This window comes from Suncus etruscus, chromosome 5, assembly GCF_024139225.1.
Source record: "Suncus etruscus isolate mSunEtr1 chromosome 5, mSunEtr1.pri.cur, whole genome shotgun sequence".
NCBI lineage: Eukaryota > Metazoa > Chordata > Mammalia > Eulipotyphla > Soricidae > Suncus > Suncus etruscus.
This window is the reverse complement of record NC_064852.1, coordinates 112450510-112466746: the sequence shown is the minus strand read 5'-3', so window position 1 is coordinate 112466746 and position 16237 is coordinate 112450510. Positions and strand designations below refer to the sequence as shown.

Genomic DNA, 16237 nt, shown 5'->3' with positions numbered 1-16237 from the left:
AAACTGTGGGGATACCAATTATTATGTGATATTGCTCTTTTATATGGGCTGTACAGGAGATGCGCTAGTTAAGGCTTTAATTCTGATAGAAGGCAGTAATAAATGTACTTGTGCATACATAATCTGCTACTTCACAGACTGGAGCCCCACATTCAGAATATATCCACAGCAACAAATCCTCTTGACTTATTAAAAATGGTACTAGTGTTAAGTACTAAAAAGTCCTCATCATCCTTCCCCAAATGGAGTCAAGATCCAAGAGATCATTCCCTTACAGAATTCCTGTCCTTGACTCAAGTAAAAGCATGTTTGGAAGGCTGATCATGTATTCCATGTGCAGAATGTCAGGGTTTAGTCCTGAGAACCAGAGTCCCTTGAATATGCAGAGCATAGCTCCCAAGCAGAGCCAGAAGTAAACCTTAGTACTGCTCAGCATGGCCCAAGCCAAGAGATTGGGGTTCATGTATGTCACTTCAAGCAGGAGTCCATGGCACCATAGTTCAGGTATGATGTAAATGATGGTTTCTGTGAGCTGGAGAGAGAACAGCTGATCTGGGTTCAATCCCCAGATTCCCATATGGTCCTCCAAGCACCGCCAGGTGTGATCCTTGAGTGCAGTCAGGAGTTAGGCCTAAACACTGCAGAGTGTGAACCCAAAGCAAAATAAGTTAATTAATGTTGAGTTCTAGTTTTTGTTATTCATCTGTAAAATGAGGATACTAAATGCTCTAAACAGTCAGACACTTAGATTATGTTTGTTTGGGAGTGCTGGCCTCATGCAAAGACATCAATCACCCTGCCTGCTGACTGTCTATCAGGTCAGCAATTTTGAGTTCTGATGGAAACAGCATTTGAGGGGCCAGGAGAAGGCTTGGGGCTCCAGAGAAAGTAGATTGTGGAATTAGCTTAGCTGGCAGGTTCAGGGAAAGAACCATTGGTCCTGTTGGAAACAAAACTCTCATCTCTTCCATCACTAATGTATAGACAGGTGTCAAGGGTCCAGAAACTGGACCAAAGACTACAGTTTCCCAAATGTTTATTGTGTCTAATCCAGCAGGGTCTGAGGGTGAGTCACTCTCTCTGAGGGCGGTGCTCCTGGAGGCAAAGAAAGGGACTGGCTTCCTTGGTGGCAGGGCCCATAGGACGATTCCTTCCTCTGTATCCTCATCAGCAACTCAGCGCCTGGGAAGCATGAAAAGCTGGGGTCTCTTTTCTCAGATCAGAGACTCTGGCATCATCCTCAAGGTAGCAATGTTCAGATTTCAGGGCTATTGCCTGGGAGGGTGAGTCTTAGAGAAACTGAATTGCATGTCTCGAATACAGGCAGGGGTGGGAGAGGAGAAAGGGGGCATTGGTAGTGGGAATGTTGCACTGGTGAAGGGGGGTATTCTGTTTATCACTGAAACCCAACTCCAATCATTCTTGTAATCATGGTGCTTAAATAAAGATTTTATATAAAAAAAAAAGAGAGAGAGAGAGAAACTGAATAAACTCTTTTGTGGTTCACTCAGAAACACGTTTATGCCCCTTTTACTATTATCTTCTTTTAAATCTGCTTTTAACTGCTTTTTCGTGCACTTGGATTTATTGAGGTAAACTACAAGACATAAAAGAACCAGTTTCCATTTAAAAAGAATGCGCACAGACAAGATGGAACTTCTCAGACCCGGATTTTTTAGTGAAGACAACAGGTCTCCATCTGGAGAGATGTGCAGTGGTTAGGGCGTTTGCCTCATGCTTGGCCGTCCGGTTCAATCTCCAGTACCCCATAGGTCCCTTGAGTTCTGTCAGGAGTGATCCCTGAACACAGAACCACAGTGTCCCTCTCCCTAGCAAATAAAAACAATCAGGCATCTCTAATTAAAAAATTAAAATTAGGTCAGAGCTTGCCTTGCATCAGCTGATCTGAGTGTGATCCTTGGCATCGCATATGGTCCTCCAAGCCCATCAAAAGTGATTGATCCCTGAGCACAGAGTCAGGAGTAAGTTCTGAGCACTCCTTAGAGTGCCCCCAACCAATAAAATTAAACCAGCAATCAGGAGGCCTTAGCGATAGCACAGTGGGTAGAGTGTTTGCCTTGCACATGGCCAAGCCAGGTTCAATCTCCAATCAGATGTAATTTCTTTTATTTTTTTTTTCTTTTTTTGGTATTTTTTTTTTGTTTTGTTTTTGGTTTTTGGGCCACACCCTGTGATGCTCAGGGGTTACTTCTGGCTATGCACTCAGAAATTGCTCCTGGCTTGGGAGACCATATGGGATGCCAAGGGATCAAACCACTGTCCGTCCTAGGTTAGCGCATGCTAGACAAACACCCTACCTCTTGCACCACCGCTCCAGCCCCCAGGGGTAATTTCTGAACACAAAGCCAGCAAAGCCAGGAGTAATACCTGAGTGCTGCAGGTATGGCCCAATCCCATTCCCCCCCAAAAAATACAAGGAGCCATAGTGATAGCACAGCCATAGAATGTTTGCCTTGCACAAGGCTGACCATGGACAGACCCAGGTTCGATTCCCCAGCACATCCCATATGGTCCCCCATGCTTGCCAGGAGCTATTTCTGAGTGTAGAGCTAGGAATAACCCTTGAGCACCGCCAAGTATGGCTCCAAAAAACCCCAAAATAACCAAACCCAAAACAAACAAAAACATGAAAAAAACAGCAACCAGGCCTCTCTTTGTTGGACACTAATTTCACAGAGTGCTACATTGCCTAAAACCACTCCTTCCACAAAAGATTTGGCCCATTATTACAGTTTGCTTTTGCTTTGTTTTTATTATTTTGAGGCCACATGCTCCAGACTGGTTTGGGAAATGCTGGGGATTGAACCCCGGTTGCCATCCCCTCTGTGCTATTGCTTCAGCCCCGCCCCTGATTATTAGAGTTTGGAGTGAGAATTGCCCCAGTTTATTTTTGTGTGCTGAGTCATAAGGAAAGAAAGGTGTAGAACAAGTCAACTTCAGTCAGATGTTTATCACTTTTTTAAGTTGAGAGGCCAAGGACTGATTTGAGCCTGAAGAAAGAACATGCATCTCACGTACAGCTGAGCACGGGGGAGGAAGGACCAGCTGAGAACAGGACAGGCAGAGCAGAGCAGTTCTTGTGTCAGTGTCTAGATCTAGAACAACAAACAGTTTAAGGAGCCCACCCTATTTATTTCCTTCCTTCCTTCCTTCCTCCTTCCTTCCTTCCTCCCTCCTTCCTTCCTCCCTCCTTCCTTCCTTCTTCCTTCCCTCCTTCCTTCCTCCCTCCTTCCTTCCTTCCTCCTTCCCTCCTTCCTTCCTCCCTCCTTCCTTCCTTCTTCCTTCCCTCCTTCCTTCCTTCTCCTTCCTTCCTTCCTTCCTTCCTTCCTTCCTTCCTTCCTTCCTTCCTTCCTTCCTTCCTTCCTGGCAGGGAAGAGAGCCAGTAGACTGGCCTTTCTCCTTCCTTCCCTTTTCACTCCTTCCTTCCCTTCCTTCCTTCCTTCCTTCCTTCCTTCCTTCCTTCCTTCCTTCCTTCCTTCCTTCCTTCCTTCCTTCCTTCTTCCTTCCTTCCTTTCTTCCTTCCTTCCTTCCTCCTTCCTTCCTCCTTCCTTCCTTCCTTCCTTCCTTCCTCCTTCCTTCCTTCCTTCCTTCCTCCCTTCCTCCCCCTCCCTCCCTCCCTCCTTCCTTCCTCCCTCCTTCCTCCCTTCCTCCTTCTCTCCCTCCCTCCCTCCCTCCTTCCCTCCTCCTTCCTTCCTTCCTCCTTCCTTCCTTCCTTCCTTCCTTCCTTCCTTCCTTCCTTCCTTCCTTCCTTCCTTCCTTCCTTTCTTCCCTTTCTTCCCTTTCTTTCTTTTTGGTTTTTGGGCCACACTCAGCAGTGCTCAAGGGTTACTCCTTGTTCTGTGTTCACAAATCATTCCTGGTAGGCTCAGGGACCATATGTATGCTGGGGATCTAACCCGGATCCATCCTGGTTCAGCTATGTGCAAGGCAAATGCCCTATTGCAGTGCTATTTCACCAGGCCCATTATTTTTTATTTTAATAACTTTCCTTTTTGGGGGGCGGGGGACACACCTAGTGGTACTCAGGGGTCCATGTGGCAGCAGAGCTCAAGACTGAGCCTCTGGCCTATATGATAACATGGCATTAGTCCCCTGAGCTAGACTCATTTTCTAGAGAGCAGAGTTGGGTGTCGTTGGACCTCAGCCTGGGAAACTGAGTCAGCCCAGTAAAGAATCTGGCGGGGCCGGGTAGGTGGCGCTGGAGGTAAGGTGTCTGTCTGCCTTGCAAGCGCTAGCCAAGGAAGGACCACGGTTCGATCCCCCGGCGTCCCATATGGTCCCCCCCAAGCCAGGGGCGATTTCTGAGCACATAGCCAGGAGTAACCCCTGAGCGTCAAACGGGTGTGGCACAAAAACCAAAAAAAAAAAAAAAAAAAAAAAAAAAGAATCTGGGTGACATTGGAGGAATATTGCACCCCTCCCCCTTTCCCTCCAGGTATGCACTAATGAAACAAGTGCTCTCCGAAGGGGTGTGGCCTACAGAACCTCTCCCTCCACTTCTTGTTTTATGGGACTTGTAGCTGAGTTCTCGGGATCTCCAGGAAGACATCTGTTCGATGATTTCACTCTGTCCACACGTGACCTCTGATAGACATCAGTGGCTCCCAATCTTAAACAGAAAAAAATAAAATCAAACCAACCCCAAACATCTGGCCTTTATTCCCCTCCACAGGGGAAGTGGAGATGAGTGAAATTTAATCTTGCTTTCCTGCAGCAGTTCTAGAACAATGGGCCAAAGGTCAGTTCCTAGCCCTAAGAACTGTGGGGAAAATCCCTGGTCTTACAAGAGTTTAAGGATCTCAACCCACTCAGTTCCTAGTCTAGTTTGTCCTCGAGAGTGGCTACTCTTTAAATTCTGAAGATCATTCAGACTAATAATGTCATAAGCATGCCTGTTAGGGAGTTTAAACTGCTTTAGAATGTTGATCAGTCACCCCCCCAATCAGTTTTTTCATCACAAAAAATGTTGGTGTTTTTGTTTGTTTGTTTGAAGAACAACAAAAGGCAGCTGGGGACATGCATGCTCATGACCTGATCCAGCCAAGTACTCATTTCAAACCCAAGTTCACACCTCCTTAAAATAACCTTTCGCGTTGCAGGTGGGTAGAGGACTTCCTTTCTTAGGCTGGGAAGCGACATCACTTCCTGTCTAAGATGCACATCAAGTTGGAGCTTGTAGTTCAGAGACTCATTCAAGAAACTACATTTGCTAACCTCATTTGGACAAACAAACAAACAAACAAAAAACATAAAAATGGGGCCGGAGAGATAGCATGGAGTTAAGGTGATTGCCTTGCATGCAGAAGGTCGGAGGTTCAAATCCCAGCATCCCATATGGTCCCCAAGCCTACCAGGGGCAATTTCTGAGCTTAGAGCCAGGAGGAACCCCTGAGCACTGCCGGGTGTGACCCAACAACCAAAAACAAAAAAAAACAAAAAAAATTATTTTGGGAGGGTCAGCACAGCGATAGGGTGTTTCCCTTTATGTGGCCAATCTAAGAAGGACCCAGGTTTGATTCCCAGCATCCCATATGGTCCCCAGAGCCTGCCTGGAGCAACCCCTGAGTGCAGTTGGGTGTGGCCCAAAACCAAAACGGAAAAAAAAAAAAAGATTTCTGGGACTGGAGAGCTAGTACAATGGAAAAGCACTTGCCTTGTGGCAGGCCTGGATTTCATCCATGGCACTACATAGAGCTCCCCCAAGAACTGCTAGGGGTGGCCCCCAAAATTTTCTGTTTATTTTCACAATGATCAATTCTGTAAAGAGAAAATTGAAGACACAGTTTGGGCTCCACTATTATATTAAAAGAATGATATTATGTTATTGGAGAAACATACTTAGCTACTGAATCCACTGCTGCCCAATGTGGACTATCTGTAAGCAACACAAGAGACTCATTTCCCTCATAAATAGCCTGAAAAGGGATTGACAGCATCTTGGGCTGGAGTATATGTTGCATAAGGGAGGCTGTTTTGGTTCCCAGCACCACCAGAAGGGACCCTATAACATTGTGCCAAGTGTGGCCCAAGCCCCCCAAAAACAATCCTTATATATCTAGCTCTACTATCAAAAGGGGCATCTCCCCAGCCCTAAGTTCTTTTTCCTTAAGATAACTGAAATATAGAGTAACACTCAGTTTTCTTATATGCTTAAGATATTTCTCAGTAATAAACTGGTACTGTTTTGAGTTCTTGTTTTTTTTTTTTTTTTTTTTTTGGGCCACATCCGGCAGCACTCAGGAGTTACGCCTGGTTCTGTGCTCAGAAATTGCTCCTGGCAGGCTCAAAGGATCATATGGGATGGCAGGGATCGAACCCAGGTCCGTCCCCAGTCGTGTGCAAGGCAAACGCCTTACCGCTGTGCTATCACTCTGGTTCTATACATACTGTTGTATATTCATTCTCTTAATATAGTTTGGAGCCATTCTTTATCAGCACCATTGAGATATATAACTCATTCTTTCAAATATCTCCATATTTCATTTTTGGCTCATACTGAAACATTTTCTTTTGTTTTTGGCAGTGCTGGAGCTCAAACCTAGGTCTCATCATTCTGCTGCTGAATCACACACCCAACCCCATATCAACACATCTGAAGCAGCCTCTATTGACTGATGACTTTGGGTTTTCTCTGGTAATATGCAGGTAATATACAAATCCATGTGCAAATTTGTGTGTGTGTGTGTGTGTGTGTGGTTTTTGGGTCACACCCGGCAGTGCTCAGGGGTTATTCCTGGCTCCAGGCTCAGAAATTGCTCCTGGCAGGCACGGGGGACCATATGGGACACCAGGATCTGAACTGATGACCTTCTGCATGAAAGGCAAATGCCTTACCTTCATGCTATCTCTCTGGCCCCGCAAATTTATCCATATAAGTTTGCACTTAGAATAAATCCCTAGGACATGGAATTACTACATCTTAAAAATGTTTAGCATTAACATAAATCTTACAATTGAATATTATCTAAACATTACAATTTATATGGATTTTGTACAACCTAAGCATATCTATTTCCCCAGATCATGGTTAACTCTGGGCTTGAGTAAAATTCTGGAAGGTGTCAGTTATCACTGTTATTTTTGTTGATTTTTTGGAGACCACAGTGGGTTGGTACTAGCAGCTTGGGTCTGATTCTGGCAGTGGTGTGGGACCCTGTGGCACCAGGACTGGGATCTAGACTTCCTTCAAAGCTCTATTTATTTTTTGGTTTTGAGTCATACCTGGCAGCGCTCAGGGGTTACTCCTGGCTCTGCACTCAGAAATCATTCTTGGCAGTCTCAGAAGACCATATGGGATGCCAGGAATCAAACCGGAATCCATCTTATGCTGGCCGTGTGCAAGGCTATTGCTCTGGCCCAGCACTCACTATCTTTGACAAATTATCTTTCAGCTCTTCACCACTGTTTAATTCTCTATAAATAGGAGTATATTCTTCCTGGATCAGATTTCACACCCCAAGCCCTCCAAAACACATGCACAAATCTCAAATAAACAAAATCAGTAAACTTTTCTCTTACAGTGCTGTGGAATCACATCCAGGGCATCCCACATGGAAGGCAAGTGCCTTCACTGAGCTAGATAGACCCAGTATCAGGGGATCTTTTGGCTGGTAAAATTAACTTCCAACCAAGGGCTAGAGAAGTAGTTCAGTTGGCTGAAAGTACATTTTTGTGCAGGAAAAGTTTAGGCCCTGCAAACACTTGTCCCCAAAGCATCATCAAGAATGCCTCTCCCCATAACCCACCCAGAACTGAGACAGGAATAGCCCCTGAGCACTGCCAGATTGGCCCAAAAGAACTCAGCTCAAAACCAATTTCCAATAAAGCAGAGACATATGACTCAGTATCCAAGACTTACCTTGCAGGTGTGAGCCCTTAGGTTTGAGCCCTGGCACCACAAAACTAGCCAAAGCATAACTTCACAGCCTGGTGGTTCTCTGTAGTGGGGTTCTGCTGATTGCATTGCTTAACCCCTTTTATCTTAAGAATGGAACAGTTTTTGTGTTGGACAGTGAATAGGTTTTTGTTCTGGGGGTCACATCCAGCTGTGCTCAGGGATTACTCTTAGCTCTGCACTCAGGGATCATTCCTGGCCTGGGGGACCATATGGGATATTGAGAATTGAACCCAGGTTGGTGGCGTGCGTACAAGGCAAACACCCTACCCCACTGTGTTATCACTCCAGCCCCAGTAAAAATGTTTTTAGAATGGAAGTAGGTGGTAATCTTAGACACGATTTCCTTTACTTAGAACGATGACAATCAAGATCCCATGAAGGTTTTAGCTGCCACCTTCGAAAACTATCAAGCAGACTTCTGAGCATGTATTTTCCTATAATGATGGTTATTAAAAGCATATTGAGCATATGCGTCAAGAATTTTATAGGCTTTTTCATTCTCACCAGCCCTATGAGGTTGGCAATAGTTATTATTTCTAAGGTTGATTTTGAGCTAAACCTGATGGTACTTTGTAGACCTTGTTTAGTGCCTGGTGTTGAGCCATGGTCAGTGGTATGCAATCATTTTAACCACTATTCTAGCTCTCTGACCGAAAAAGAACTTGATTTTTTTTAAGTGCTCTAACATTGAGATGTCTAGCCTTGCAAGAAGTACTATCTAAACAACTCAGCAATAAAATAACTGGACAGAGTATTGTTATGAAGGCATAATTTTTGCATGCTGTAGGGCCATACCAAGAGGTGCTCAGTCAGTCATTCCTGTGTTGCGGGACTAGATTCAATCCTAGACACCTAACTCTGGCCTACATGCGAAGTATCTGCTCTAGCAGGCCTCAAGAGGGACTAATAAGGAGGTCTTAAAATGAGGGCCGAGAGATAGCACAGTGGTGTTTGCCTTGCAAGCAGGCGATCCAGGTCCAAAGGTGGTTGGTTTGAATCCCGGTGTCCCATATGATCCCCCGTGCCTGCCAGGAGCTATTTCTGAGCAGACAGCCAGGAGTAACTCCTGAGCAACGCTGGGTGTGCCCCCCACCCCACCCCCCAAAAAAACCCAGGTATCTTAAAATGAGTCACAATAAATTTCGATAAATTCTGTATAAAGAATTTAAGATGTTACATATTTTCCTTTTGTTTTGGGGGAAGATCACACCTAGCGGCACTCAGGGGTTACTCTTGGCTCTGTACTCAGAAATCACTCCTGGCAGGGACAGGGGACCATATGGGATGCCAGGGTTCAAACCACTGTCTGTCCTGGATTGGCTGCTTGCAAGGCAAACGCCTTACTACTGTGCTATCTCTCTGGCCTCTGGGATCACTCTTGATAGGCTCAGGGAACCATATGAGATGCCAGTGACTAAACCCACACTGGTTATGTGCAAGGCAAACACCTCCACTGCTCTATTCTCTCCATTCTCTATATTCAATTTTCCCAGCTGTCCAAAAGGTTTGGAGCAACACAGGCAGTAAAAATATCTTGATTAAAAATGCCTTATCTATTCTCAGCAACCACAGGCAACTATTTAACATTTCTGGAGTCTTTGTGAGCATGTGTGTTCCAAAATATCTCTTTTCGTGGGTCTTAATATCTATGGTTGGAAATGCTGTTTGTTTTTTTTGGGGGGGGGACCCACACTCACTGTGCTCTGGGCTTATTCTTGGCTCTGCTCTCAGAGGTCACTCCTGGCAGCTCACAGAATCTCAAATGTAGTTTCAGAGTATTAAATCTGGGTCAGCTGTGTGCCAGGGAAGAGCCCACCTCAATTCTCTCTCCAACTCTCACTAGCAATGTTTTGTGAAAAACGTAAAATTTATTTTTTGACATTTATTATTTTGGGGGGGGGGCACACACAGTGGTGTTCACAGGGATTATTCCTGGCTCTGCACTCAGAAACTACAGGGAATGCTGGGGATTAAACCCAGGTTGGCCACATGCAAGGCAAATGTCCTACCCATTGTGCTATTGTTCCAGCCCCCCCCCCCCAAATGTCACATTTAAAGTGTTAAGCTAATAGTTTAAATCCAGTCTAATAATATTATACCAAGTTTCCAGATTACATTTTTCACTCAGAAAAACCTGGCTTTGAAGATGTTTTCATTGTTTATTCCTTCAGTTCTTAGAATCGTCCTAATTCCATATGAAGTAAATTAGCAGTAACTATGGAGAAGTTTGAGGATGCCTCCGAAAGTGTACAATAGGATGCTGGGGAGACAGCTCCAAAGCCTATGCTCATGTTATATATGTCAGATCCCTGGTCCTACAAGGTTTCTGAGTAACACCCAGAGCAATCCCTGTGCACTGTGGTTGTAGCCTCTAAACAAAACCACAAAAAATTAAAAATAGGACCAGAGTGAAAGAACAATGGTGTAGGGCACCTGGGTACAATCCCTTATATATACCTCAAGAGTGATCCCTGAGCGCAAAGCCAAACAAGCCCTGAACATAAAACCAAAATACGTTTTGTTTTTCTTGGGCAACACTTAGTATTGCTCAGGGGTTATTCCTGGCTCTGTGCTCAGAAATCACTCCTAGCAGGCTTGGGGCACCATATGGCTATTAGGGATAGAACATGGGTTGGTCATGTGCAAGGCAAAAACCTTGCTATTGATCCGGTTCCCAAAATAAAATTTCCTTTTCAGTTTGTGGATCACATCCAATGACGCTCTGCACTCAGAAATCGCTCCTGGCAGGCACAGGGGACCATATGGAACGCCAGGAATTAAACCCAGGTCTGTCCTGGGTCAGCTGTGTGCAAGGCAAACATCCTACCACTGTGCTATAGCTTCAGCCCCCAAATAAAAACATTTTAAATAGAATTATGACATGGGTTAGCAATTCATCTTCTAGGTTTTGATCAAAAGGGGGAAACAAAACTGAAAAAGGTATAAGATTTAAGACACATGTTCTCTATAGAATCAATCCTAGTGTCCAGTGATAGGTAAAAAAAATGTGTAAAATATGTAAAGAAAATGTGACATAACACATTACTGTAATAAATATTATGTAAGTATAACACTAATTATCATGATTACCATAGTTTGCTACATAAATATAAAATCTTGCAATTTATGACACCTGAGTGGTATGTCAAGAGCACGAAGTAAAATATTAAAGAAAATAAGACACTGGGGTCGGAGCGGTGGCATAGAAGTAGGGTGTTTGCCTTGCACAAGGCTGACCTAGGACAGACTTCAGTTAGATCCCTCCGCTTCCCATTTGGTCCCCCAAGCCAGGAACGATTTCTGAATGCAGAGCCAGGAGTAACCCGAGTATGTGACCCAAAAACACAAAACAATAACAAAAAAGAAAATAAGATACTGTATCAACTGTATGTGAAAGCTTAATTGTAATGGTCATATCCAATAGTGGTAGAGGTTCTGCAGTGCTAGGGCCTAAACTCAAGACTTCATACACTTGAGATCCTGCCCCACCAGGTAATCATGGCCCTGTTCTATTCTTCAATCTTAACCAGCCAGTGACCTAGGCAAGATACAATGACGGGTTGAGATTTCAAGGGCACCAGACAGAGGTGTATGAGAAAGAAGTATGTTCAGGCAATTTTATGCTGTGAAACTGAGCATTGAAGTGGCTTTCTAAAAATCACACAGACAAGCCCTTTTTTCCTGTATGTTTACTTGCATTGTCTACATGATTACCAGTCATTTTTCATTCTCCTTAAACACAAAAATGGGTTTGAGTTCTAAATGTAAAATATTCCAACCCTCTCAAACCCCCACTTCTGAGTCAAGAGAGAACTAGATTTGAGTCTGACAATCTTGCTATCTGGCCTTAGACAAACTACTTAGGTAGGATCCTGGGCTTCAACTTCTTCCTTATCGTTTTAATTTTAGGGTCATGACAGGGGGTGCTGGGGTGCTCAGGGGTTACTCCTGGCTCTGCACTCAGAAATCACTCCTAGCAAGCTTGGGGGACCATATGGGATGCTGGGGATCGATTCTGGGTCAGCTGCATGCAAGGCAAACACTCTGCTGTGCTATCACTTCGGCCCCAACTTTTTGTTTTTGGGTCAAACCCAACATCGCTCAGGGGACTGTCATATGGGATGCCGGGATTCAAACTTGGATCTGTCCTGGTTGGCTGCATGCAAGGCAAATGCCTTACCACTGTGCTATTGCTTCGGCCCTGGCCCCAGCTTCTTGTTTGGGGGGGGGGGCACACCTGTTTGCGAGGCTCAGGGGTTACTCCTGGCTATGTGCTCAGAAATCGCCCCTGGCTTAGGGGGAACCATACGGGACACCAGGGGATGGAACCGTAGTCCATCCTAGGCCAACACTTGCAAGGCAGACAGATGCCTTACCTCTATCGCCACCTCTCCAGCCCCTGGCCCCAACTTCTTATTAAAATAAAACACTTTATCATAAAGTGGAAAGAACAAACTAGGATACCCAGAGTACACATAAAATGCTGAATTCTAGTTGTTCAAGACTGACAGCTGATATACATGTAATGTATAGCTCCTATTTATACCCAGTATGACATAAACTTAACTGCCCACGAAGATGGGAATCAAGTAAATTAATGGCCTAATGCTCTTGGGGGTGTAAATTTAGTGCATTCTCAGTAAGCTCTTAGCACATCCATTTTATAAAGATAACAGATCTAAATAACAAAAATTCTCATTGTGACTTTTCTTTGTAGATGTCTTGATTATCCATTATTTTCCACTGAAGAGCATCAGTATGCATATTTATTAAAACACCTAACAATGCTCACACAATACACGTGCTTGAAATCTCCAAGTTCTTTGATAACTGCAATATTTTCAAATAAGCATGGTAGAACTTTAAATATTACATCACTGAGATTATTTTTTAGGAGATAAACCTCTGAGTGATCACTTTACATAATTGTCCATTAATTATATGTAGCAAAACTGGGTCCCGAATAGACGTTTCAACATATGGATGGCTCTTCTACAGCCTGGGCACCCTCGGTAACAGCTTTGACACACTTGGCCATTGTCTGTGAGGCTCTGCTAATGGAATCTGCAAAATAGCAAGAAAACATGCATTTTGATAATACAACTTTATCATCATTATTATTATTGTTGTTGTTATTTTGAGGTTTGGGGGCCACATCTGACAGTGCTAAGGGGTTACTCCTGGCTCTGCACTCAGAAATCGCTCCTGGCAGACTCGAGGGACCATATGAGAAGCTGGGGATTGAAACTGGGCTCATCCCAGGTCGGCTATGTGCAAGGCAAAGGCCCTACTGCTATCACTCTGGTCCCAACACAACTTTATAAAATAACATTAAAGTTTCTTCGCTGGCACACAATCAGAAACAAATACATGCACTATAAAATTCTATGCTATTTTATGTCAATTATAAGTTCAGCCAAGAGGTTAAGAAGGTAAGTCCCTTATTTGCTTCCCTTCGTTCTTTTACAGTAAAGGGCATCAAACCAGGGCCTCACAAAGGCAAGGCATGTACTATACTGTAGAGTGAGTCACATCACCATGAATAGGAGCACACCTGTTGGTACTCAGGGCATCCAACTCATGTCATCTACGTGCATAACAGCCTGAGTCCAGTTGAGTATGTATGGCCCCAAGCCAAACAACAAAAACTATACAACCCAAACAACAACACAAACTGGCAAGTAAGTTAAATTTCTTTATTTTTATGTATTTATTTATTTATTTATTTATTTATTTATTTATTTATTTATTTATTCATTTTGGTTTTTGGGTCACACCCAGCAGCACTCAGGGGTTACTCCTGGCTCTATGCTCAGAAATCGCTCCTGGCAGGCTCGGGAGACCATATGGGATGCCAGAATTCGAACCACCGTCCTTCAGCATGCAAGGCAAAAGCCCTGCCTCCATGCTCTCTCTTCAGCCCCAAGTAAGTTAAATTTCATAAAATCATGTGGAATGAGCCATTTTTATGCTATGTGAATATTTCAATAAAGTCATTTTTTAAAAAAAGTAAATGGAAAATCTCTTTATTTTGATTATGTTTAGGGCTTTCTAATAAGTTACACCTGGCGGTGTTTAGGAGATCATGAGGTACTGGGGTCTAAGCCATGTCAATCACATCCAAGACAAGCACCTCCTTCCTTTACTATTTCCCTGACCAGATTTGTTGTTTCAATAAATATATGTAGGGAAAAGGACAACTCACATATAGTTATTTCTGGGTAGTTGGATCACAGGATTTTTCCTTGTACTTTAGGGCTTAGCATGTAGTAACTTTGGGGGCTGGAGCAATAGCACAGTGAATAGGGTGTTTGCTTTGCATGTGGCCAACCCAGGACAGACACCAGTTTGATCCCCAGCATCCCATATGGTCCCCCGACCTTGCCAAGAGTGATTTCTAAGTAGAAAGCTAGGAGTAACTCGCTGATTGTGACCCAACACTCCCCCCCCTCCCAAAAAAAAAGAATATATAACTTACAAAATACCTAAGAATTCTAAGAAAAGTCAGAAGTAGGCTGGACCACAAGCTTCAACAAAGCCAAAACAATTTTTTCCCTGAGATTGGGCATCATCTCTTTTTTCAGTTACACCTGGCGGCGCTCAGGAGTTACTCCTGACTCTGTGGTCAGAAATCACTTCTAGGGCCAGAGCAGTAGCACAGCAGTAGGCGTTTGCCTTGCATACAGCTGCCCTGGAGATGCCTGGGTTCAATCCCAGCATCCAATTTGGTCCCCCAAAAGCCAGGAGCGATTTCTGAGTGTATAGCCAGGAGTAACCCCTGAGCATCACCAGGTATGGCCCAAAAAGCAAAAAAAGGAAGGAAGGAAGGAAGGAAGGAAGGAAGGAAGGAAGGAAGGAAGGAAGGAAGGAAGGAAGGAAGGAAGGAATTGCTTCTGGCAGGCACAGGGGAGACTATATGGGATGCCTAGATTGGAACCACCTTGAACCACCCTGTCCTGGATAGGCTGCGTGCAAGGCAAACGCCCTACCACTGTGCTGACATTATCTCTTGAATGCTGCCAGGCAAAAGCCCTAAAGCAGAGGGGGGAGGGAGGGAAAAAGGAGAGAAGAAGAGGAGGGGGGAGTCTGCCACCCAAAACGATGGATTCCTTCAAAACAGTATTGATAATTCATATCAGAAGCACTATTTGAAAAATTTACATGTTTGGATGCTATTATCATTCTTTAGTCATTTTCCACTGAGAATAATTCCCTCTAAATTCTTAGTGTTAATCTGACATGTAATTATAATTTATTTATTTATTTATTTATTTATTTTTTTGTGATTTTTGGGTCACACCCGGCTGTGCTCAGGGGTTTTTCCTGGCTCTGTGCTCAGAAACTGCTCCTGGCAGGCACGGGGGACCATATGGGACGCCGGGATTCGAACCGATGACCTTCTGCATGAAAGGTAAACGCCTTACCTCCATGCCATCTCTCCGGCCCCATAATTTAATTTTTAAAAGTTCAAAATTTTTTTGGTTTTTGGGCCTCACCATGTGGTATTTAGGGTAAACTCAGGGTTTTGTGCTCCGGGATCACTCCTGACAGACTTGGGGGACTATATATAGGGTGCCAGAAATTGAACCTGGGTCAGCCGCATGCAAAGTACCCTACCCGTAGTACTATCATCAAACTGACCCATAATAGTGATTTTATATGATCTTTATTCCCTCAGACCTTTCCCGCTAATATTACTTACCTGTCATGTAGAAGTCTTTTATTGTTAACTGAGGTGGGACAAGGGGATCAGCAAGAAGTTGCTGGTTCACAAGCTACAAGAAAAGAGACAAGAGTACAGGTAGCTATTCTTTCAGTGGATACATCACTGTAAAAATGACAAACAGGTAATTCTTTTTTACCTTGGAGAGCTCATTTGCTTGCTGGAAATAATTAGCTCCTTCGACATCATCGTATCGCACAAGATTAGGAGAAACTTCTTCCAATCTGTTTCTGACTTGATCCAGAGTATCATACGGAAGAGTTAGACCTGCAATCTACAACAAATCAATACCAGCAATTAGACAAGTTTTAGTTCTCAAAACATTTCAAACTCTGGGCAAAGCAATGTGATTCAATTTTTAAAAAGCTACTATTATTCATTAGCTTATATATAAAATGATTAAGTGCAGAATGGAACTGTCAAAGTCTAATTCATAAAAATCTTTAGAAATAGATTAACAGTAGCTGAGGATGTAGTTCAGCAGGAAAAAAAAAAAAGCATTGTCCAGATAGTACAGTGGTAGAGTGCTTGCCTTGAGCTGACTTGACCCAGGTTCAATCTCTGGTACCCAATATGGTTCCCTGAATTCACCAGGA

General features: G+C 43.9%; 1 protein-coding gene across 1 annotated transcript in view; it reads right to left on the bottom strand.

Annotated features, from left to right (window-relative positions):
- Window positions 1–12666: 12666 nt before the first annotated feature.
- NDUFS1 (NADH:ubiquinone oxidoreductase core subunit S1) overlaps window positions 12667–16237 on the bottom strand; it is a 32589-nt gene continuing 29018 nt past the window's right edge. Inside the window, 3 exon segments of the mRNA XM_049773334.1 lie at window positions 12667–12982; window positions 15621–15693; window positions 15781–15915. Coding sequence (XP_049629291.1) covers window positions 12891–12982; window positions 15621–15693; window positions 15781–15915 — 300 coding nt within the window. The 3' untranslated portion in view covers window positions 12667–12890.